Source organism: Sorex araneus, chromosome 11 (genome assembly GCF_027595985.1).
Source record: "Sorex araneus isolate mSorAra2 chromosome 11, mSorAra2.pri, whole genome shotgun sequence".
Lineage (NCBI taxonomy): Eukaryota > Metazoa > Chordata > Mammalia > Eulipotyphla > Soricidae > Sorex > Sorex araneus.
This window is the reverse complement of record NC_073312.1, coordinates 31,805,164-31,826,305: the sequence shown is the minus strand read 5'-3', so window position 1 is coordinate 31,826,305 and position 21,142 is coordinate 31,805,164. Positions and strand designations below refer to the sequence as shown.

Genomic DNA, 21,142 nt, shown 5'->3' with positions numbered 1-21,142 from the left:
GCAATACATTTCAGTAATGTGCTCTTTTATATAAATTAAAGTCAGGAATGACTTAAACAAGTGGTTGATTTAACCTACTTAAACATAGTAGGTTGATTTAAAGGACACTCAGTAGATTAACCATGATGGAGTCACTGTTCCTGAGAAACACCCAGAGTGGATCACAACACCATATCTGCATCATTCCCTCTGCCCAAGTGTGTCCAAATGCCAGAGAGGTTCCAACGAAACCTCACCAAGTCTTGGCAGCTATCCAGCCAGGACTACTAGTTCATGGAGTAGCAACACCAAAAGGGGGAGATGTCTGGAACCAGTCAGAATCCCAGAGTCCATTTTTGGAATGCTGCCTGGAACACTGACTCCAGCAGGGGTCCTGTCTGCTGTCTCTCTGTTCCCCTCCTGAAAGAATTTCCCCTTAAATCTTAAGCCCTTTACACTTATGTTTATCCCAGTAAGCTAACACCCTCTGATATGTAATAGTCACACCCAGATAGATCAGGATTGTTAGGTTCAGTTAAAAAAAAGAGAGAAAAGAAAAAATAAGATTTTTATGTGTCTGACCAAAGACTGTTGTTCTTTTTCTTTTAATGATTATTGATTCTTAGCAATAAATACTGTTTGTGGAGGACAGTCAGGGCTCTCAGTCCAGGAGGCTGTTAGCCCCTTGATAGCAGTCTTTTGGTCTCTTATTTTTGTCTCTTTTCTTAATCTTCGTGGTGTCCCTACTTCTGACCTGTTCACCCACGTATTGTCTTTGGCAAGTGTGGCCCCCAAATCAAAAAATAAATAAATAAAAGGGACAGGTCTTAAAACATTTTTAAAAAATTATCAATACCTAGTAATCCCAAAGGAGTATTAAATTAAACCAGAATCTACCAATAGCAATCGGACTAACCAGTAAGAAAGGACTGAATGCCGTTTGTTACCTTTATCAGGATTGGAGTGATAGCACAGTGGGTAGAGCATTTGCCTTGCTCAAGGCAGACCACAGTTCAATTCTTCAATCCAGGTCAAAGTCCACTCACAGAGCCTGTAACCGGTTGTATTTACAGAAAGGCACAAGTTATATTAGCAGAGAGTGTTTTTAAAAAAACCTTTAGATTTCAGGTCAGCTTCTCTGAGTAAGAAGAGAAAGCTTCAATGTATCCAGTTTTATTGCTGGTGTTTTGTCTCTCCTGTTGGCTTCTCCTTTCCCGCAGGAAACAGAATGCCAGTAAAGGAAAGCTTCCGCCTGGCCCTACTCCTCTCCCAATTATTGGAAATATCCTGCAAATAGATGTTAAGAACATCAGTCAATCTCTGAGCAATGTGAGTATATTTTATGTTCCTTTAATGATTTGAAATGTAAGTAATTTACACCAAATTTTAAAGGTAAGATATACTATCGGTGCCACACTATTAAAATTGACTCACTGTCAAAATTGTGAGTCAAATTACTTCCAGTCATTTTAAAACTTTATCTTGTGTTTTATTGTCATGGTACACAGTGAAATAAAGAAAGAAGTTTGTGTGTAGAGAATCAATAGTGTTTCATAGATTTCCTTGATCAAATCAATGAGCAGTGGGATGACAGTGATGCAGTGATACAGTCACTGTATGTATATATATATATATATATATTAATATACATATATATGTGTGTGTTATCCTAAATTGTAGTGCTATTTTAAACTGTGGTGATTTAAAAAAACACGATAATATCATTTTGGAGAAAGCACAATATTTTATCAAATTCTGACTTACCATTTGCCTTCTTTCCCAGCTCTCAAAAGTCTATGGCCCTGTGTTCACTGTGTATTTTGGCATGAAGCCTGCTGTGGTCCTGTATGGATATGAAGCAGTGAAGGAAGCCCTGGTAGGTCTGGGAGAAGAGTTTGCTGGAAGAAGTGCTTCCCCAGTAACGAAAAAACTTAATAAAGGACACGGTAGGTGTGGGTGTGTTTAAGTGTAGCACTGATATTGGGGATAAAGGAGATAAAAGACAGGAACTTGTTGTACTGTTCAGCAAAATTTGGTCAATGCACATGATCTCCTCTTCACCTACAAAGCTTCTCCTTCTTCTGTCTTCTCTACAGTTGGAATAGCGTACAGTGTTGGAAAGACATGGAAGGAACTCAGGAGCTGCTATCTCATGACCCTACGGAGTTTTGGGATGGGGAAGAGGAGCATTGAGGACGGAATTCAAGAGGAAGCCCACTGCCTTGTGGAGGAGTTGAGAAAAACCAATGGTGGGATGATTATGTGTGCTCATGCCTAGAGGGTGTTTTCTGCTTTACCTCTGACTTTGGAAAGGTCTCAAGTTCAGCTAACTACTTTTAAAAAAAAATTATTGAATCACTGTGAGATAGTCATAATCTTTCATGTTTGGGTTACAATCACACAATTATCAAACACCCATCCCTCCACCAGTGCACATTTCCCACCAACAATATCCCCAGTATACTCCCCTTTTATGTTCTCCCCCTACCACCATGGCAGACAATATTCCCGATATTCTCTTTCTACTTTTGGGCATTATGGCTTGCAACACAGACACTGAGAGCTCATCATGTTTGGTCCATTATCTATTTTTCAGCACGCATCTCCCTTCTCAACTAATTCCTTCAGCCAGCATTTTCTTAGTGATCCCTTCTCTATTCTATCTGCATTCTCCCCTCAGCTAACTAATTCTTGGGATAAGAGCTATCTATCCTATGTGAAAAGAAGAATCTTGGTTGTTTCTTTGTTTGTTTGGGGGCCACACTCGGCATTGTTTGGGTCTTGCTCTGGGTTTTGTGCTCAGGGATGACTCCTGACCTGTCTGCTTGAAATGCAAACACCTTTCCTGCTTCACTATCCCTCAGGTCCTCCAAGGAGGGGAATATGCAGCAGAGTCAACAGAGACTGGCAAATGTGTGCAGCTATGCCGCACTATGTGTATACACAGTGTGGGCATGAAATATGAAATGTTATTCAGTTCCCCATTAAATTCAGTTTTATTTTAATTTTTTTTTGCTTTTTGGGTCACACCCAGCGATGCTCAGGGGTTACTCCTGGTTCCGCACTCAGGAATTACTCCTGGCAGTGCTTGGGGGACCATATGGGATGCCGGGGATCGAACCCGGGTCGGCCGCGTGCAAGGCAAACGCTCTACCCGCTGTGCTATCGCTCCAGCCCCCTATTTTAATTTTTTAAGATTACTTTAATGTAGACAAAAGCCACAGCTCTTGGTACATTTCCAGAATTTAAATAGATTAGATAACAAATTTCTAATGCTAAAATCAATAACTATACAAAATAGAAACATGAAAATTGTTATATCCCCTTTTTTAACTCCTTGTCTAAAGATTTACTAGGCTGTTTGTTGTTAGTGGAGCCTTCTGTGTTATTGTTTCTGTTTGTTGAGTTTAGTGGGCTTCTATATGATTTTCCCATCTAATTTGGTGTGCTCCTACTGGAACTTCAGTATTGAAGAATTAGGTGGTGTAGAAGGCTGCTTGGTCCAAAGACCGCTTAGTTCAGGATCTATGTTCTCTGCCAATAAGCTCACAAGGCGGCATCCTTGAGATGTGGGTGTGGCTTCCGAGATGTTTGTATTGGCAGGTGGAGAGAGGCTCTGCAGAGAGTATTAATGAGGCAGTAGAGTTGAACCTTTGGCATGTTTGCAGCAGTGGGGTGTGGATGCTTCTGCTGGATCTTCAGCATGGCAGGTACTCGACCCACCCTCCTCCCAAGGCCGACCCAGTTCGCAACTATGAGGACTGGTGTTTCCATGAGTTTTAGCTTCTTGGTTTACATCTCCTGGGAGATTTAGTCGGTAATCAGTTGAGTAGGGCTATAGGGTAAGTCAATAGGGTGGTGTCTGTGGGAGGTCCTGAATTAAGATTTTAGACCATAAATCACAGAGAATAGTTTTGAGTCATTAAATGCATTAGTTACGAAATGTTATTCCCTAGTTAAAATATTTTACTAGGGAATACATGTCATGTGGACAAGGTTGAAATGATCTCAAAACAGGAGATAAATATTTTCCTTAGTTGGACTATATTTATATAATCAGTCTCACAGACATGTCTCAGAGTTAACTCAGAGTTACAATTTGGGCTAACAACAATAATACCATATGTGGTTTGAACCAAGTAAAAATAATATGGTGCAAATCTCATTCCTAGTGTTTTCGTGCAAAGACAGTCCAGCCTGTTTAAAATATATTAGCATTAATTACTCTTCGTTATCAGTGCCCTCTGTGCTTAAATATGCACTGCTACATAATTCAATTATATATATATATATATACACAAGGTTATAAAATGTTTTGTTGCAGTAGTCTTCAGCCATTATCAGTAACTGTTTAACCTGTCTTGTCTAAGTGGACTATGGCTTTGTTTTTATTCACTAAACTTTGCTCTATCTTTGTGATTTCTCTAATGTTGGAAAGAGAAATAGATCTTTCTACCCTCTACATTCTTTTAGCTTGTCTAGTAATGACACTGACATAAAGATTAATAGAAGAAAATTACATTTAATTACAGACATCCAACAATATAGAAACAAGAGGCTCACAACGGTTAGGCAATGAGAAATCTTATGAGGATTCTCATAGAATGGGGAAAAGAGGGTAGTTTTAAACTTCAAAAGGAAAGACGAAAATTTATAGGAAGAAGAGAAAAGGAAAATGTTTGGTAAATAAATGTTTGCTGTACCATGCAGAGATAAAGAGACACGGAGAAGAATTGGAAAAAACAGACCTTGCTGATATCCCCAACCTAATCAGTCCAACTTTATGTTATTTTGCTGTTGTTTACCTAGCTGTTAAGAACAGTCCTTTAGCTAGACATTTAAGGGATAAGAAGAGAAAAATCTAAAGTGGGCTGTTTCTATTTTTTATTTATTTTATTTTATTTTATTTGCTTTTTGAGTCACACCCAGTGGTACACAGGGGTTACCTGGCTCATACCCTCAGGAATTACTCCTGGCGGTGCTCGGGGATCCATAAAGAATGCTGGGGGTTGAAGGGTTGAACCCAGGTTGGCCGCATGTAAGACAAACGTCCTACCTGCTGTGCTACTGCTCCAGCCCCACTGGGCTGTTTTTAAAAGTACTCAGCCAGGGGCTGGAGAGAAAATACAAGAGGTAGGGTGTTTGTGTTTGCCTTGCACACTGCCAACCCTGGTTCTATTCCCAGCATCCCACATGGTCCCTTGAGCACCGCTAGGACTAATTCCTGAGTGCAGAGCCAGGAGTAACCCCTGTGCATCACTGGGTGTGACCCAAAAAAGCAAAAGAAAAAAACTACTCAGCTGAACATAATACTTATTCTAAACAGACATATTATTTTAGAATACTAAATCTTGTTGTCCTTTGGAGGAAGCTCATTGTATTCATTTGTCTTCCAGTACTATGTGCTTGTCTCACTGATTTTCAGCTCAGGTTATATGTTTCCTTGTTTTTTGTTTTTGTGTGTATGCTATTGTTGTTGTTTTGGCCACACACAGAAGAACTCAGGCTTATTCCTGGCTCTGTGCAAAGCAAATAACCTACCTTTTTTATATTGTCTCTCCAGCCCCAGACCAGTTTTTTTCAAATCTAATTCTAAGTGAATCATTTAAAATCCCTAACCATATACTCTTGCCTGTAATATTTGTTCCTAATTTTCTATAGGTCTTTCATATAGAAAATCTTGAATTCTGATGACTTTAGTTATGAAATTTCTTTAAATGGAGTCTGAAATGTCATTTTTAAAAATGTCCAATAATTTGAGGCACTCTTGTGAATGGGTAAAAATATAGGCAATGGTGATAAATTAAATATTTTAATTGTTTGAGGCTGGAGCGATAGCACAGCAGGTAGGGCGTTTGCCTTGCACATGGCCAACCCGGGTTCGATTCCCAGCATCCCATATGGTCCCCCAGCACCACCAGGAATAATTCCTGAGTGCAGAGTCAGGAGTAACCCCTGTGCACTGTTGGTTGTGACCCAAAAAGCAAAAAAAAATTTTTAATTGTTTTCTGTTAATGTTTATATCTTACTGTCAGATGGCATAAAATAAAATTTTTATTTATTTTATAGAATATTATTTAGCTACCTGGGTCTAAATAGTTTACACTGATATAACATAAAAGTGATCTTTCAGCTTTATACATGTTGGTATTTTTCTTGTTAAGCAAATTTTTATTTTAAAGGTTAATTTTTTTGTTTACTTGTCATCTAAATTATCATGTTTCATGTGCATATTTTAATTGTACTTTAAAATATTCTCTGATTTTTAGCTTCACTTTGTGACCCCACCTTTACCCTGGGTTGTGCTTCATTCAATGTGATCTGCTCCATTATTTTCCAGAATCGCTTTGATTATACAGATCAAGATTTTCTAAAGTTGATAGAAAAAATAAATGAATTTATTGCAATTCTTAGCTCCCCATGGATTCAGGTGAGGCTATTATTCACTTCTACATAGGAATTATTTGTTCTTTTCTCAAAGATGTCAAACCTCTCGATAAACTAAGCTGAGAAGTAAATGTGTGGACACCACAGCCCTGCAGAGCTTAGCTCTCAGATTGCTCATCTCTGAAATGTGGCCTTGCCCCAGCAGTCCTCTTAGCGCAGTAGGCAGAGCGTCAGCCTTGCCCCCTGAAAATATTGGCAATAAAGTGCTCAGAGTACTTCCAGAATAAAGAACTGGAATTAAATTCCCTTGAATTTGCTAGGTGCTTTTCTCACTAAAGTTCAAATCTATAAAGTACTTTGGTAACTTCCCCAAAGCATGTCCATTGCATTAAAGTTCCTTTACACTCATTAAAAGATTTCGTTCCCTACAAATATTGTCTTTCAACTCTGAATAATACTTTCATCACAGTAGATGCAAAACTATCTGTATTTGGGAAGAGGACAATATTCTTTCAGGGAGTACCATTGTGTTGAGCTTCAAGTGGCCTCCTAAATAACAAAATAATTGTTTTATTTTTTGAAGGAGTGACAAAGAAAATCAGTCTTACTCTGTTTTGAGCTGATGTATCTGTACTCTGCCTCAAATATAGTGATGTTATTTCAAACAAATCTCACTATTCTATTGCACAATTTCTATATATGTAGAATAATTAGATAGCATCATCTGTTGAGATATTTCACAGTATCTTAAAGACACCTGCACCTCTAAAACATTAATTCTTATTTGAAGCTAGTAGAAATAGTAGGATTTTCTTTACTGCCCAAACTTCCTTTATCTCTGGTGTCCTTTAATATATGTTCATTTGTGGATGTGCAGAGACAGTACAGGAGGTAAGATGTTTGCCTTCCAGACAACTGATCTACGTTCGCTCCCCGACACCACATATGACTCTCCAGTCTTGCCAGAAGTGATCCTGAGCACAGAGCCAGGAGTAAGCCATTGGTATTATAGCATGTGGCCCCCAAAAAAACAAAAGTAAAATAAAATATGTAAATCTACCTCCTGAGCACAGAGGAAGGAGTAGCCCCCAGTGTATTTCTTCAATATTGTCTAAAACTCACAAAACATGAATTCTAGTAGTTTTAATATTTTAAGAGTATATGAAAGATTTCATCTATACATGAGTGAATTGATAAGTATTCTTGAATTCTATAAACATTGCATTTGAATGAAAGCATGATTATCATATTGATCATCTGGTAAAAAATATTTTCTACCAAATCATCTATCAGTATAAAAAATAGCAACTATTTAAAAAGTAAATATTTTCTCTCAAGACAAAGACTAATTTAAATTTATAATGCAGTTCCTGAACAGGCTTGGTGTTTATATGTATATTTTTAAATGTTCACTGTTTAATAAACTTGTTTTCTCTTCTAGCTCTGCAATTCTTTTCCGATTCTCCTTGATTATTACCCAGGGAATTTTAGCAAATTATATCAAAATTTTTCTTATCTTAAAAGTTATTTTATGGAGAAAGTGGCGGAACATCAAGAATCCTTGGATATTGATAATCCTCGAGACTTTATTGATTGTTTCCTCATCAAAATGGAGCAGGTAAGATGTTAGTGGAAGTTCAATTACTTGATTGTTAGTACACTTTTAACACTCTGTGGTTTGTTGAATAGTTCTGCATTTACCAGGGATCTCTCAGTAAGTATGCAAATAATGCTGTCAAATGCTTTCATTGTGTATTATATGCAGGAATCTACACTAATCATTAGGGAAGATGCAAATTAAATTGTTAAATATAAGTAGAATATTTTATCCTGTTCTATGGTAACTAATAATTCACTCAAGAAGTAAGAAAATGATACTCACGTAAAATGGATAGTTACAGAAAATTCGGAAATTACAGATTATCACATTATAATATCAGGATGCACATAATTGTTATATACAATGTGTGAGGGAAGGTTAGAGAGGGCTCCGAATGATTGCGTTCTTCTACAGCTGGTGATTGCAGGTAAATCTAAAATATTTTCAGGAAAGACAAGAGAAGGAATTTCAGATATGTCAATAATGCATATAACACATAGAGCTCTATGCTTGGATAATGTAGATAGAAATAACAATACATGAATATAAAATAGAAATAATTTGATATGAAGAGGAGGGTTGTGTTTGAAAACATGATATGGAGGAAGAGGGCTATTTGAAGACATCCGTTGAAAAGATAATTTTTTTTTCACAGGAGTGAACAATTATAGTACCTGGTCAAAAATTAGCTGATGTGAATCTAATAAATGATACTTTGAATCTCAACTACTAGTCATAATTAGCTTCATAGAAATTTGAAATTGAACTGTAAATCTTCTCTGTTATTTTTCTAGATTTTTATCTTGGTTATTATTCTGCTTCCATCAAACTTCCACATGCATTTTAGAATAAAGTTGTCAACATTTTTTTTGAAGCAAGATAATTTTTAGTAAATAAAACTTACTATTAAAGTTTTGAGTGGAGGGCCGGAGCGAGAGTACAGTGGGGAGGGCATTTGCCTTGCACACAGCCTACATGGGTTCAATCCCCGGCATTTCATATGGTCCCCCAAGCACAGCCAGGAGTAATTCCTGAGTGTAGAGCCAGGGATAACCCCTGACCCCAGAGCATCGTGGGTGTGACCCCCACCAAAAATAAATGTGAGAGGAGGAAGAAAGGGGAAATGTGTTCTATGGTAACACAGCCTTTAAGGCAGAACAGAGGCTTCTCCAGAGTGGAAATCTTACAGTCCTACCCACTGTACTATTTTTTTCCCCACTGTACTATTGCTCTGGTCCCTAAAAGTTATTTTTGTGTTGGTATTTTGTTAGTCTGTTGCTTTATTTATATTACAGATGTGAATAAAAGTATCCAGCGTTTATCTTTCACTTTCTGTCTTATTTTACTTTGCATATTTACAGGAAACTTTTATCATGCTCAAATACAACATAATTTCATCATTTTTAATAGATAAGTGCTATTTTATTTAGTATATAAATCACAATTACTCTTTCAAATGATTTATTCATGGACATTAAGAATCCTTTCATGTATTGGGTATTATGAATAATGTTATAGTCAATGTAGAGATGTATAAGTCTTTTGACTGCTTTCATATTCTTCAAATAAATAACTAGAAATAGAAATTTTGGATACTATAGTATTTCCATCTTTAGTTTTTAGGAGAATATTCATACCATTTTCCATAGAGTTACATACCAACCATGCATGAGGTTGTTTTATCCATACCTTTGTTAACCTTTACTCAATGTTCTAGTATTTTAAAAATATAGACCATTTCACAGGGTGTGAAGTGATATAAAATTTGAATTGATGTTTAAAAATATTATTAGAGTTAAGGACTTTTATGGTATTTATATACAACATTACTACATTACTACATATCACCACCACCTAAGTGCCCATGACCCTCCATGACTGTCTTTATGTTTCTTCTATTCCTGTCTTATTCCTCCCCTCCACACTATTTGGTACTTTTTTCTGTATTCCAATGTCAAATTTTGTCACTGTTCAGCACTTATTTTCAGACTTATTCTCTAATTTTGACTCTCTATATCCACCGATGAGTGAAATTATCTGATATTTGTCTTTCTCCCTCTGACTTACTTTGTTTAACATGATACCCTACATTTCCATCCAAATTGTAGCAAAGAACAAGGTTTAATCTTTTCTTCTAACTACATACTATTCTATTGTGCGTGTATGTATACTTATATATATCACAAATTCCTCATTCATCTATAGTTGAATATTTGATTTATCTTATTTTTTATTTTTGTATTTTATAAAATAATTCACAATATTTAATTATATTTAATACTTGAACATCAATTCCACTGCCATTACTCCTTTTCACCACCATGTCTTGGATGTTTCCATCCTGAACCCCAACCGTTGCACTAAAGCAAAACAAAAATAATTTATTTTGTATTGTTTGTTTTGATAAAACAATGAAAATGCTAGAAGAATGTTTCCTTAGAGAAAAGAGTGTGAATATTATTGTACTTCATGCAGGGGCCATTAAGCCCTTCTATAAGAGATCACTACTTTGTTCTCTAAGGTTGAGCCTTGCGTGCTTATATATATAGCACTGCACTGCACTGAAATCCTGCTGTTCATCGATTTGCTTGAGCGATTCCAGTAACGTTTCCATTGTGAGACTTGTTGTTACCGTTTTTGGCATATTGAATATGCCACGGCTAGCTTGCCAGGGCTCTGCTGTGCTGGTAGCTTGCTGGGCTCTGCTGTGCTGGTAGCTTGCTGGGCTCTCCGAGAGGGACAGAGGAATCTAACGCGGGTTGGCCGCGTGCAAGACAAATGCTCTCTCTCTCTCTCTCTATATATATATATATGTGTGTGTGTGTATACATATGTATATATATACATATATATGTGTGTATAAGTATGTCTCTAAAAGTATATTTCCCTCTAATATTTGTTGCCCCCTACTTTAAACCTCATCAAATGTGTTGTGGTAGTCTTGGAGTATGGGTGGTGTGAAATATGAGTTGTTGCGAATCCAAAGATACATTCATTTCTGGATGACTCTCCGCTCGAGGATGTGGAGAGTGGCCTTGAGTGTGGCAGCAGTTGAGTTCTAGAGGCTTTTGGCTGACAGGGCTTGGTCCTTTGGGGAGGGAAGGGGTCTTACCCACCCCCATTCCGGGGCGCCCCAAATAAAACAGCCTGGTGCAGTGTCTGATAACATGGTTATGACCAGTTTTGTATTATGCTCCCTTCCAGGAGAGTAGAACATGAGATTCTGAATCCAGGCCAATGATGAGATTATCTGGCACTCTTGAGTTATTTTCATAGCTTTGCACAAGGAGTTAAATAATGATCTATTTTCATTTGTCATTTCCCCCTGTGGCTATACAACTGTTCCAACACTATTTGTTCAAGAAAATTTCTTCTTCATTGTATGGTCTTACTCTTCTGTTATTAATTAACTGTCCATATATACTGGTGCTTATTTTCAGACTCACAATTATATTCCATATCCTATGTCCATGTTTGTTCAATATCTTAATTTTTATTATTAGTGATTCTTTGTAATGTAGTTTGAATTCGTGTCCTATGGGAGCTCCATACTTTTCCCCTTAGGGTTCTTTTGTCTGTTCACAGTATTTGTGGTTCCACATAAATGTCACCAAAACTTCTTAATGGTAAATCATGGTATCACTGTCACTGTCATCCTGTTGATCATCAATTGTTTGAGTGGGAGCCAGTAACGTCTCCCTTCGTCCCTGTCATGTGCTAGTCTAGCCCAATGGCATCTGCTCACTCCAGGAACATGAAGAGCAAGTTGTTGTTGTTGCTGTTTCTGGCATATCGAATATGTCACGAGTGGCTTGCCAGGCTCTACCATATGGGTGGGATACTACATACAAATGTTGCTTGTCCTATATCCTTAAAATGTCGTTAGGATTTTGATGGGTATTATGTTGAATCTATAAAATATATAAGGCAATATGGACATTTTAACACCATAAGACTTTAATATACTAATTTTGTAGCCTATCATTTAATTATATTCATTAGTTATGTCTAGTTAGATTTAACATACTATTTTTTAAAAAATATTGAATCACGATGAGATACAGTTACTAAGCTTTCATGTTTGAGTTTCAGTCATACAATGATTGAACACCCATCCCTCCACCAGCGCATGTTTTCTACCATAGATGTCCCCCAGTATCTACACCCTCATCCCAATCTGCCCCCTGCCTCTATGGAAGACAGTTTTCCACATACTCTCTCTACTTTTGGACATCATAACATACTCTTTATAGTTGTCTATTTCTGGATGTTTTTTGGAGGGAGGGTGGCGCTTAGGCCACTTATAACTGTAGCTGAGGACTTACTCCTCTGTACTCAGGGATCACTCCTGGAGGTGCTCAGGGAACCATATAAAATGCTGAGGATCCAACCCAGGTTAGCAGCAGGCAAGGCAAGCACCCTACCTGCTCTATTATCCTTATAATCCTGGTTGTCTGTTATGATATTGTATTTTTCAGTATCTGAAACTATTAGCTTATTTTTTATTATCAATTCTCAGCTTGTTTATGCAGTTTTATGATTATCTCTAGTTTTTATATTTAAGACACTTATTTAAAACATTTATATTCTTATTTATATTCTTATTGAGCATATTTAATACATTTATTTAAAGTATTATCCTGCAAATTCATTTTCTGGGCTTACTAAGAATTTTGTGTCAATTTAAATTTTCAGTTATTAATGGGTCATACACTTGTGTCTTTTTAAAAAAATCACAGTTATTTTTCTTTTGGTAATAGATCATTGAAATATTATTGTAATAAGGTACCTTGACAAATAATTTTTTTCTCTTTGAAATTACATTGTTGCTTGCTAAACATTTGTTTAGTAATTTTCTGTATTTTTTTTCCTTTTTGGTCACACCTGGTGATGCACAGGGGTTACTACTGGCTCTGCACTCAGGAATCACCCCTGGCCATTCTTAGGGGACCATATGGCATGGTGGGAATCAAACCCAGGTCAGCCGAGTGCAAGGCAAATGCCCTACCCTCTGTACTATCGCTCCAGCCCCAATCATTTTTGCCAATAGTCTCTTTTCTCATCTTTGTAGATACTTAAATCTCTGGTTATCTCTGTGACAGTGCCCTGACAGAAAGTTGCCCTTGAATGCCTAGATTTTAAAAAAAGCAAAGCAAAGTAAAAGCTGGCTTTCTGTTTGTATACTTGGTGAAAGCCAGTGGAGAGGTTTCTTAAGCTGTCTGGATTGAAATCATAGATATTCTCAGTGCCACCCTCTTAGTGATCTCAACACAACTCCAGTGCTTAAGTTTCTATCTCTTTTGCCACTTTGGGACCTTTATCTGTGGCAGAAATACCACTCATACTCTCAGGAATTGTCTGTCTTGGAAGAATATAAGAACATAGTATTGTAAAATGTGCAAGACACTGATTTAAGCACTGCATTGTGTGCCTCAACTGACCAAAAATCTTCAGATTCAAGTGCTCATTTAGAATATTTGTGCATCATTAATTGTTGTTTCAGTGTAAGGACTGATTTGTGGGAACTTCATCTCTGCCATGTCTGTGAAGTTCCACCATTAATGTCATTATAACAGCATAGAGTGCCCGGATCTGTGCAAGGGAAGACTTGCTGATTATTTAAATCTTCTTTGATTTCTCTCAGCATTATTTTATGCAATTTACGTTAACTTTGTTTTGTCCAATTTAATAATGATAGACCATGTGTACGTACCCATTGCTTCTCAAACTTAATTCAGGAAATGAAAATGTTTTGTGAGTCGACTGCTCTTTTTCATGGTATTAGAGTTTTTTTTTTAACTTTTACATTTTATTTTCCCTTTACATTTTATATAACCACTGTGGTTTACAAGTTGTTCATGTTGATTAGAGTTATTTTGAACTGAGAAATTTAAGTATAATGTGAAGACAATGATAACAAACTGTTTTCACGTTTCATGATTATCAAGAAATTTAAAGCATTCAGAGGACTTACTCTGCGTTATTGTATTTATACATAATATTTAACATACATTTGCTCACTGATAAGTACAAGAACATAATAAAATTAATGGAAGTTGAGGGATATGTTTGCAAATACATACTCTTTTGTATGTTAATGATACCTTCCACATGTGATACTTCCCCTTGCTATTCTATGTCACATCTTTACCTCAGTTCTTTTTTTCTTTTTAGTTTTTGGGCAACATCCAGCAGTATTCAGGGGGTTACTCCTGGCTCTGCACTCAGGAATCACTTTTTAGGGGATTCTGGGGGTGTTTAGCTATCATAGAATTTCAAAGTATTCAGAATATTAAATTCATTTAAATTTTTCACTGAGAAAATTGTAAAATCTTGAATCAGATATTTGTATCTTCCATGACAAACATCCAGTTCAGCTTTCTCTATTAATTAATATTATGCTTGTCTACAATTAAGAGGAGTTTACTATGAGTAGATTTATTATTGTTCTCACAAGTAATGGATTTATTTACCTCCTATTCAGGGACTATAATGTGTAGGATAACATTGGATTTGTCCTTTCAGCCTTGCCGCAGGGAACCTAGTTTAACTTAAAGCAATGTGCTTTCTGTGTGGACACAGGAAGACAGTTAATATTATGCTTGTAACTTGGGAGTTGATATTTACTAATATTTACCAATAATATTTACTCCTGGACATCTGCATTCTTGACTCAATTGCCCTTAATTCCTAGCATCCCAAACACATGGTCCTGACTAGGGATGGATTAGACCCAGGGCAAGCTTGAGCTATCCTGACATCGAAATGGGTCAGCCCAAAGCACCATAATACTCAACTATATGTTGAGAATATGGTCATAGACATGTGTCATAATCCAAATATCACAATCATAATCTCAGGGTGAGAGACTCTCTGAGTTCATCATGTTGACCAAGACTCACAGTTCAGAAGGCTGAATATAAACATTGGACATGGGAGTCTTCCAGTGGACAGTTCCACTACAAAATTGACCCCATCATATTCAATCAAAGGTTTTGCTTGACTGATGTGGCTGTTGTCCCCAAATTCCAAATGGGATCAGACCACTGTCTCCTTCATGCAAAATTCTACTTCACAGAGCGGGAAGAAAGGATTGTAAAGTATAAGTTTCAGAAGAGAACTCCCAGAATGACCACCAATTGAGAGGGTTTGACACTATTGCAGCAACTTGAGAAGATAACGTCCTTGACAACATCGATGAGGAATATGATTAACTGGTTCATCACCCCCATGACTATGCAAAAAATGCCTATAAGTGGAAAGGGACAAACAAACGCCTGACTTCAGAAACTCTCGAGCTCATTCACCAAAGTGGTTTGGCATGACCTCAGGCAACCACAAGGTAACGTCCAAGCTTGCAAAGCTGTCTAGAGAAGCGATAAAGGAAGACGTCAAAGAGAGAACAGCAGCAGTGTTGGCTGATGCGGCAGAAGCTGGGGAAAGTATTCGCAATGCTCACCTGTCCTTTGCCAACTTCAAGACCAAGACGACTGCCCTCCCACATCCTGATGGATCTATCACATCTTCCAGAACGGCAATGGAAAGGATTATTCATGACCTCTACTCGGATCTCTTCGACAGCCATGTCTACCTGCCAACATACCAAATTATGCAGGATGGCTATGTCATTCCCAACATCCGCCCTTCCGAAAATCCGACATGCCATTTTGTCGGTAAAGATGTGTACAGCACCCTATCCAGACAACGAACACCTGAAGAATCTGCCGCCAGTACTTGTCAATACACTGTCTTGGCTCTTCACACACTACCTGTTCCTATGCAAAGTTCCATCCAAATGGAAAACCAGGAGGACCATTATGCTGTATAAGAAGGGAGACATCCTCGACATCATCAACTATCACCCAATGTGCCTGTTGCTCGTCATCTACAAGTTGTTCACTTGAGTCATTCTAAATAGAATTGGCAGAACACTGGCTGAAGGACAACCATGTGAGCAAGTCAGGTTCTGAAAAGGATTCAGCACGATCCACCATATCCGCATGGTGACCAAGCTCATTGAAGTTTTGCAAGAGTTCAAGATGCCAGTCTGTCTATCATTCATTGATTTAAAGAAGTCCTTCGATTCTGTTGAGACTGAAGTGGTCATCAAAGCCCTAGCCAAAGAGTGCGTTCAAACTCAGTACATCAAGATACTCTGTGAGCTGTATTACAGATTCACCACCAGGATCTCGCCATTCTACAAGGAAGTGATCATTGACGTAAAGAGAGGGGTTCGGCAGGGTGATTTCATTTCACCAAAACTCTTCAGTGCCACCTTCAGGAATGTCATGCGATGACTGGAATGAGAAGGAATGGGAGTGAAGATAGACGGTTGGCAATTACACCACCTCTGTTTCGCTGATGACATCGTTCTCATAACACCAAACATTAGCCAAGCAGCACGAATGCTGGCTGACTAAGACCAGCGAGTGTGGAAGCGTTGGACTGCAGCTGAATCCCAGCAAAACAGTGTTCATGAAAAACGAACTAGTCCCTGACATTCCATTTGCTCTCAATGGAATGAACATCTCCGAATGCAGCAGTGATGTGTACCTGGGTCAAGAATTCAACATGAGGAACGACTTGGCACAAGATCTGCGCAGGAGGAAGAAAGAAGCATGGAACACCTTCAAGAGTATCGAAAGTGTTAAGAGGACAAAGAACCCCTGGCTCCGGGCACATCTTTTTGACTCCACCATTCTTCCTGCACTAACATATGCCTCAGAGACGTGGGCCCTTCGAAAACAGGATTAGAATGTCATATGGGTATCCCAAAGAGGAATAGAGAGAGCTTAGAGAGAGCTATGCTTGGAGTATCACATTTCACTCAAGTGAGAGAAGGAATCCGGAGTTCCGACCTTTGTCGATGGTCAAGAATCAGGGATGCTCAACCCCATCAGAAAATAGGGCGATGAAATGAATAGAAATTTTCTCAAGGAAGAAATCAGAATGGCTAAAAGACACACGAAAAAATGCTTCTCATCACTAATCATCAGGGAGATGCAGATCAAAACACAGTGAGATACCATCTCACAACATAGAGACTGGCCCACATCCAAGAGAACAAAAGTGACTGGTGTTGGCGAGGATGTGGGGAAAAAGGGACTCTCCTTCATTGCTGGTGGGAATGCCGACTGGTTCAGTCCTTTTGAAAAACAGTATGGACACTTCTCAAAAAATTAGAAATTGAGCTCCCCTTTGACCCACCAATACCACTTCTGGGAATATATCCTGGAGATGCAAAAAAGTATAGCAAAAGTGACATCTGCACCTATATGTTCATTGCAGCACTATTCATAATAGCCAGAATCTGGAAAAAACCCAAGTGCCCGAGAACAGATTACTGGTTAAAGAAACTTTGGTACATCTACACAATGGAATACTATGTAGCTGTTAGAAAAGATGAAGTCATGAAGTTTGCATATAAGTGGATCAACATGGAAAGTATCATGTTAAGTGAAATGAGTCAGAAAGAGAGGGACAGACATAGAAAGATTGCACTCATTTGTGGAATATAATGTAACAGAATGGGAGATTAACACCCAAGAATAGTGGACATAAATACCAGGAGGGTTATTCCACAGCTTGGAAGCTGGCCTCAATTGCTAGGTGAAGGAGCTCTGATAGAGACGGGATCACCAAGCAAAGGGTGCAGTGTGGGCCCACTAGGAATGAGAGATACAGGCTGAAAATAGACTATAGACTGAACATGATGCCTCCTTAATACCTCTGTAGCAAACCACAACACCCAAAGTGAGAGAGAGAGCAAAAGGGAATGCCCAGTCACAGAGGCAGGGTGGGGTGAAGAAGACAGGGTGGGGTGGTGTGAGGGATGCTGAGACTATTGGTGGTGGAAAATGGGCACTGTTGGAGGCATGGATACTCGCTCATTGTATGACTGAAACGTAAGCATGAAAACTTGTAAGTCTGTAACGTTATCTTATGGTGATTCACTAATAAAAAAAATCAACATTACTAAAAAAAAAGAATCAGGGATGCTGTCTCATTTGCCAAGGCGTCAAAAATCAGATGGGTTGGACACATAATGCAATTCAGAGATGACCACTGGACTAGAGCTGTTACTGACTGGATTCCACAGAATGTCAAAGACCGTGTGGCCGCCCACCAAAGAGATAGCCAGACTTCTTCATCAAAATTCTCAATGAATGGTTTGAGGCTCTTCCTGTTCCTGGAGTGAGCAGATATCATTGGGCTACACTAGCACAGGACAGAGACAATTGGAGACGTTACTGGTGCCTGCTCGAGCAAATCAGAGATCAATGGGATGACAAGTGATACAAGTGTGATACAATCGAAAAATAACGACAAGACTAGGACCCTGCTGGGGTTACGAAGACTAACCTGACCTGAGGACTGTGGTCTAGAAAATATTGTGAGACGTCCTCAGGAAGAACTACACTTTAAGTTTAATATATCTCTTACTGTGCTCTTACAGAATGTAGCACTGTCGTCCCATTGTTCATCAATTGCTCGAGTGGGCACCAGTAATGTCTCCATTGTGAGACTTGTTACTGTTCTTGACATATCGAATACGCCATGGGTAGCTTGCCAGGCTCTGCTGTGTGGGCAGGATACTCTCAATAGCTTGCCAGGCTCTACGAGAGGGACAGAGGAATCGAACCCACATTGGCTGCGTGCAAGTCAAATGCCCTGCCCGCTGTATTTTCACCACATTGCTAGAAATAATAGAAGTAAATTTACTATAAATATTTAAGTGGATTACTAGCTGAGAAAAGAAGAAAGTGACACACCCTGGATGGGACCCTGCCCATATGTGGTTCTCCTAGTAATCTGGAGTAGTCTCTTTAGATGAGATTTTGTTAATCTGCTATAAAAATGGTCTTACCTCTCTTTGTTGATTTGTTAATGATCAGTCCATCTTTGTATCACCACCCTATGTGATTGCTATATAAACAAGTCTGTAAGAGCAAAGCGAGTGAGAATCAGAATCAGAGTTAGAGTCAGAAGTAGAGCGAGAATCAGAGTCAGAGTTAGAGTCAGAAGTAGAGTGAGAATTACAGTGAGAATCAGAGTCAGAAGTAGGGTCAGAGTCAGAAATAAGGGTCAGAGTCAGAAGTGAGAGAGAGTGGGGCTCCAGAGAGAGAAACAGGAAAGATCCAGAAGAGATCAGTAGAGAGATCAGAAGACCAGCGGAGAGACGACAGAGACAGAGAGAGATTGGAAGAGACCAGAGGAGAGACTACAGAGACAGAGTCAGAGATAGAGAGACAGAAGAGAGCACAGCAGTACACAGAATCAGAGCACAAAGGAGGAGCCATCCCCGATCCGGTTTATATGGAGTGGCGTGTCAGCATCGAACTTGAGTGGAGAGAGAGAGAGAGCTGCCCCGAGAGCTCGCAAACACATCACATCACCCCTTCCACGCGTGCATATCACCCTTCTATGCATGCGCTTATATTTTTTACATAACGATGTTAGCATAGTTCAATACAGTGACCCTGGAATATCAGAATCAAATGTCTCCCAATATTCTTCATTCACACAGAGTATTTTATAATAAGACTTAATAACGGTTGATTCCTCTCACCAAAGATGAGATCTGCTATGCTCTTTGATCTTAGTTTGGGATAAGAAGGATGAATAGAGTAAGTAACACACTCAATTCTCCTTATTTCTCACTGATAAATATTATGTTGCATGACACATATAACTGTGAAAAAAATCGAAGAAACAGAACTTCTAGGTGAACAAGGAATTAGATACTGGAAAATGATCTTCTGGCCATCTGATATACTGTGTTTTATCATACCATATGGTAATATTTTCTAAAATATAACTGGAATCTCATATGTTGGCTTAATTTTATAATATGAGCAAAACTGGATCAGCTATAATTCTTGTAAACTATTTCTCAAATAATTTTATCAAAATTTTTTTTAGGAAAAACAGAGTCAAGAACTGATATTTACTTTTGGAAATTTGATGATCACGCTAACTGATCTATTTATAGCTGGGACACAGACAACAAGCGCCACACTGAAATATGCTTTGCTTCTGCTGCTAAAGCACCCAGATGTCACAGGTATCGCCAGCATGGTAGACTGGGAGAATTTCAGAAACATCTTGATAGACACAGCAAAGGCACACAGAGAGTCTTGTTTTTTTCTTAGAAAAACATCATTATTCAGTTGTCTGACTACTTGCTTAATCTTCTCAAATGTAATAAAGAGGAAATAATGGGAATCTTTGTGCAATATGAGGACATAATTGGGACAAATTAAATCATAGTAGGCAGGAAATGGGGCTGGAGCAATAGCACAGTGGGCAGGGCTGGAGGGATAGCACAGCGGGTAGGGCATATGCCTTGCACGCGGCCGACCCGGGTACAATTCCTCCGCCACTCTTGGAGAGACAGGCAAGCTACCGAGAGTATCTCGCCCATACAGCAGAGCCTTGCAAGCTACCAATGGCATATTTGATATGCCAAAACAGTAACAACAAGTCTCACAATGGAGACTGTTACTTGTGCCAGCTCGAGCAAATCGATAAGCAATGGGATGACAGTGACAGTGACAGGCAGGATACAACGAAAAATGGAAAACAGTGATAGGACTTCATGGGCAGTTATCTGTGACAGAATGTCCATCTTGAATTGGCAAGAACTCCCTATTTGTTTTCATATGAAAAAAAATTAATCTGAACAGTACATGTATTATTATTATTATTATCATTATTATTATTTTGATTTTTGGGTTAAACCCAGTGATGCTCAGGGGTTATTCCTGGCTCTGCACTCAAGAATTTCTCCTAGCAGTCCTTGGAAGACCATATGGGATGCTGGGGATTGAAACCAGTTTTGCCATGTACAAGGCAAATGCCCTGCCCACTGTACTATTGCTCTGGCGCCTGAACAGTACATATATTAGTAGAGATCTCTCCTGTACTGGTAATACTAACAAGACGCAATTATGCTACCACCCCACATTTAGTCATTGTAATTTAATTTGTTTGTGGACCACACTCAGCAGTGCCCAGGGCTTACTCCTTACTCTCAGTGATCACTCCTGGGAGTCTTGGGGCACCATATGGGGTGTCAGGGATCAAACTTTGGTTGGCCACATGCAAGACCAATGTCTTACCTGCTATACTCCAGTCCCTGTAATTTAATTTTAACTAATAATTATTAGATATAAA

The 21,142-nt window shown here is 38.6% G+C and overlaps 1 protein-coding gene across 4 annotated transcripts in view; it reads left to right on the top strand.

Annotated features, from left to right (window-relative positions):
• Positions 1–1,140: 1,140 nt before the first annotated feature.
• The window catches only part of LOC101547469 (cytochrome P450 2C18-like), a 34,485-nt gene continuing 14,483 nt past the window's right edge, over positions 1,141–21,142 (top strand). The window contains exons 1-6 of one of the 4 annotated variants that reach the window (XM_004621858.2): positions 1,141–1,308; positions 1,763–1,925; positions 2,076–2,228; positions 6,249–6,409; positions 7,808–7,984; positions 19,889–20,030. In XM_004621858.2, the coding sequence (XP_004621915.2) occupies positions 1,141–1,308; positions 1,763–1,925; positions 2,076–2,228; positions 6,249–6,409; positions 7,808–7,984; positions 19,889–20,030 (964 nt within the window). Of the gene's footprint in view, positions 1,309–1,762; positions 1,932–2,075; positions 2,229–6,248; positions 6,410–7,807; positions 7,985–19,888; positions 20,031–21,142 lie in introns of all 4 variants that reach the window. The other 3 variants (XM_004621859.2, XM_004621857.2, XM_004621860.2) reach the window with 3 other exon arrangements.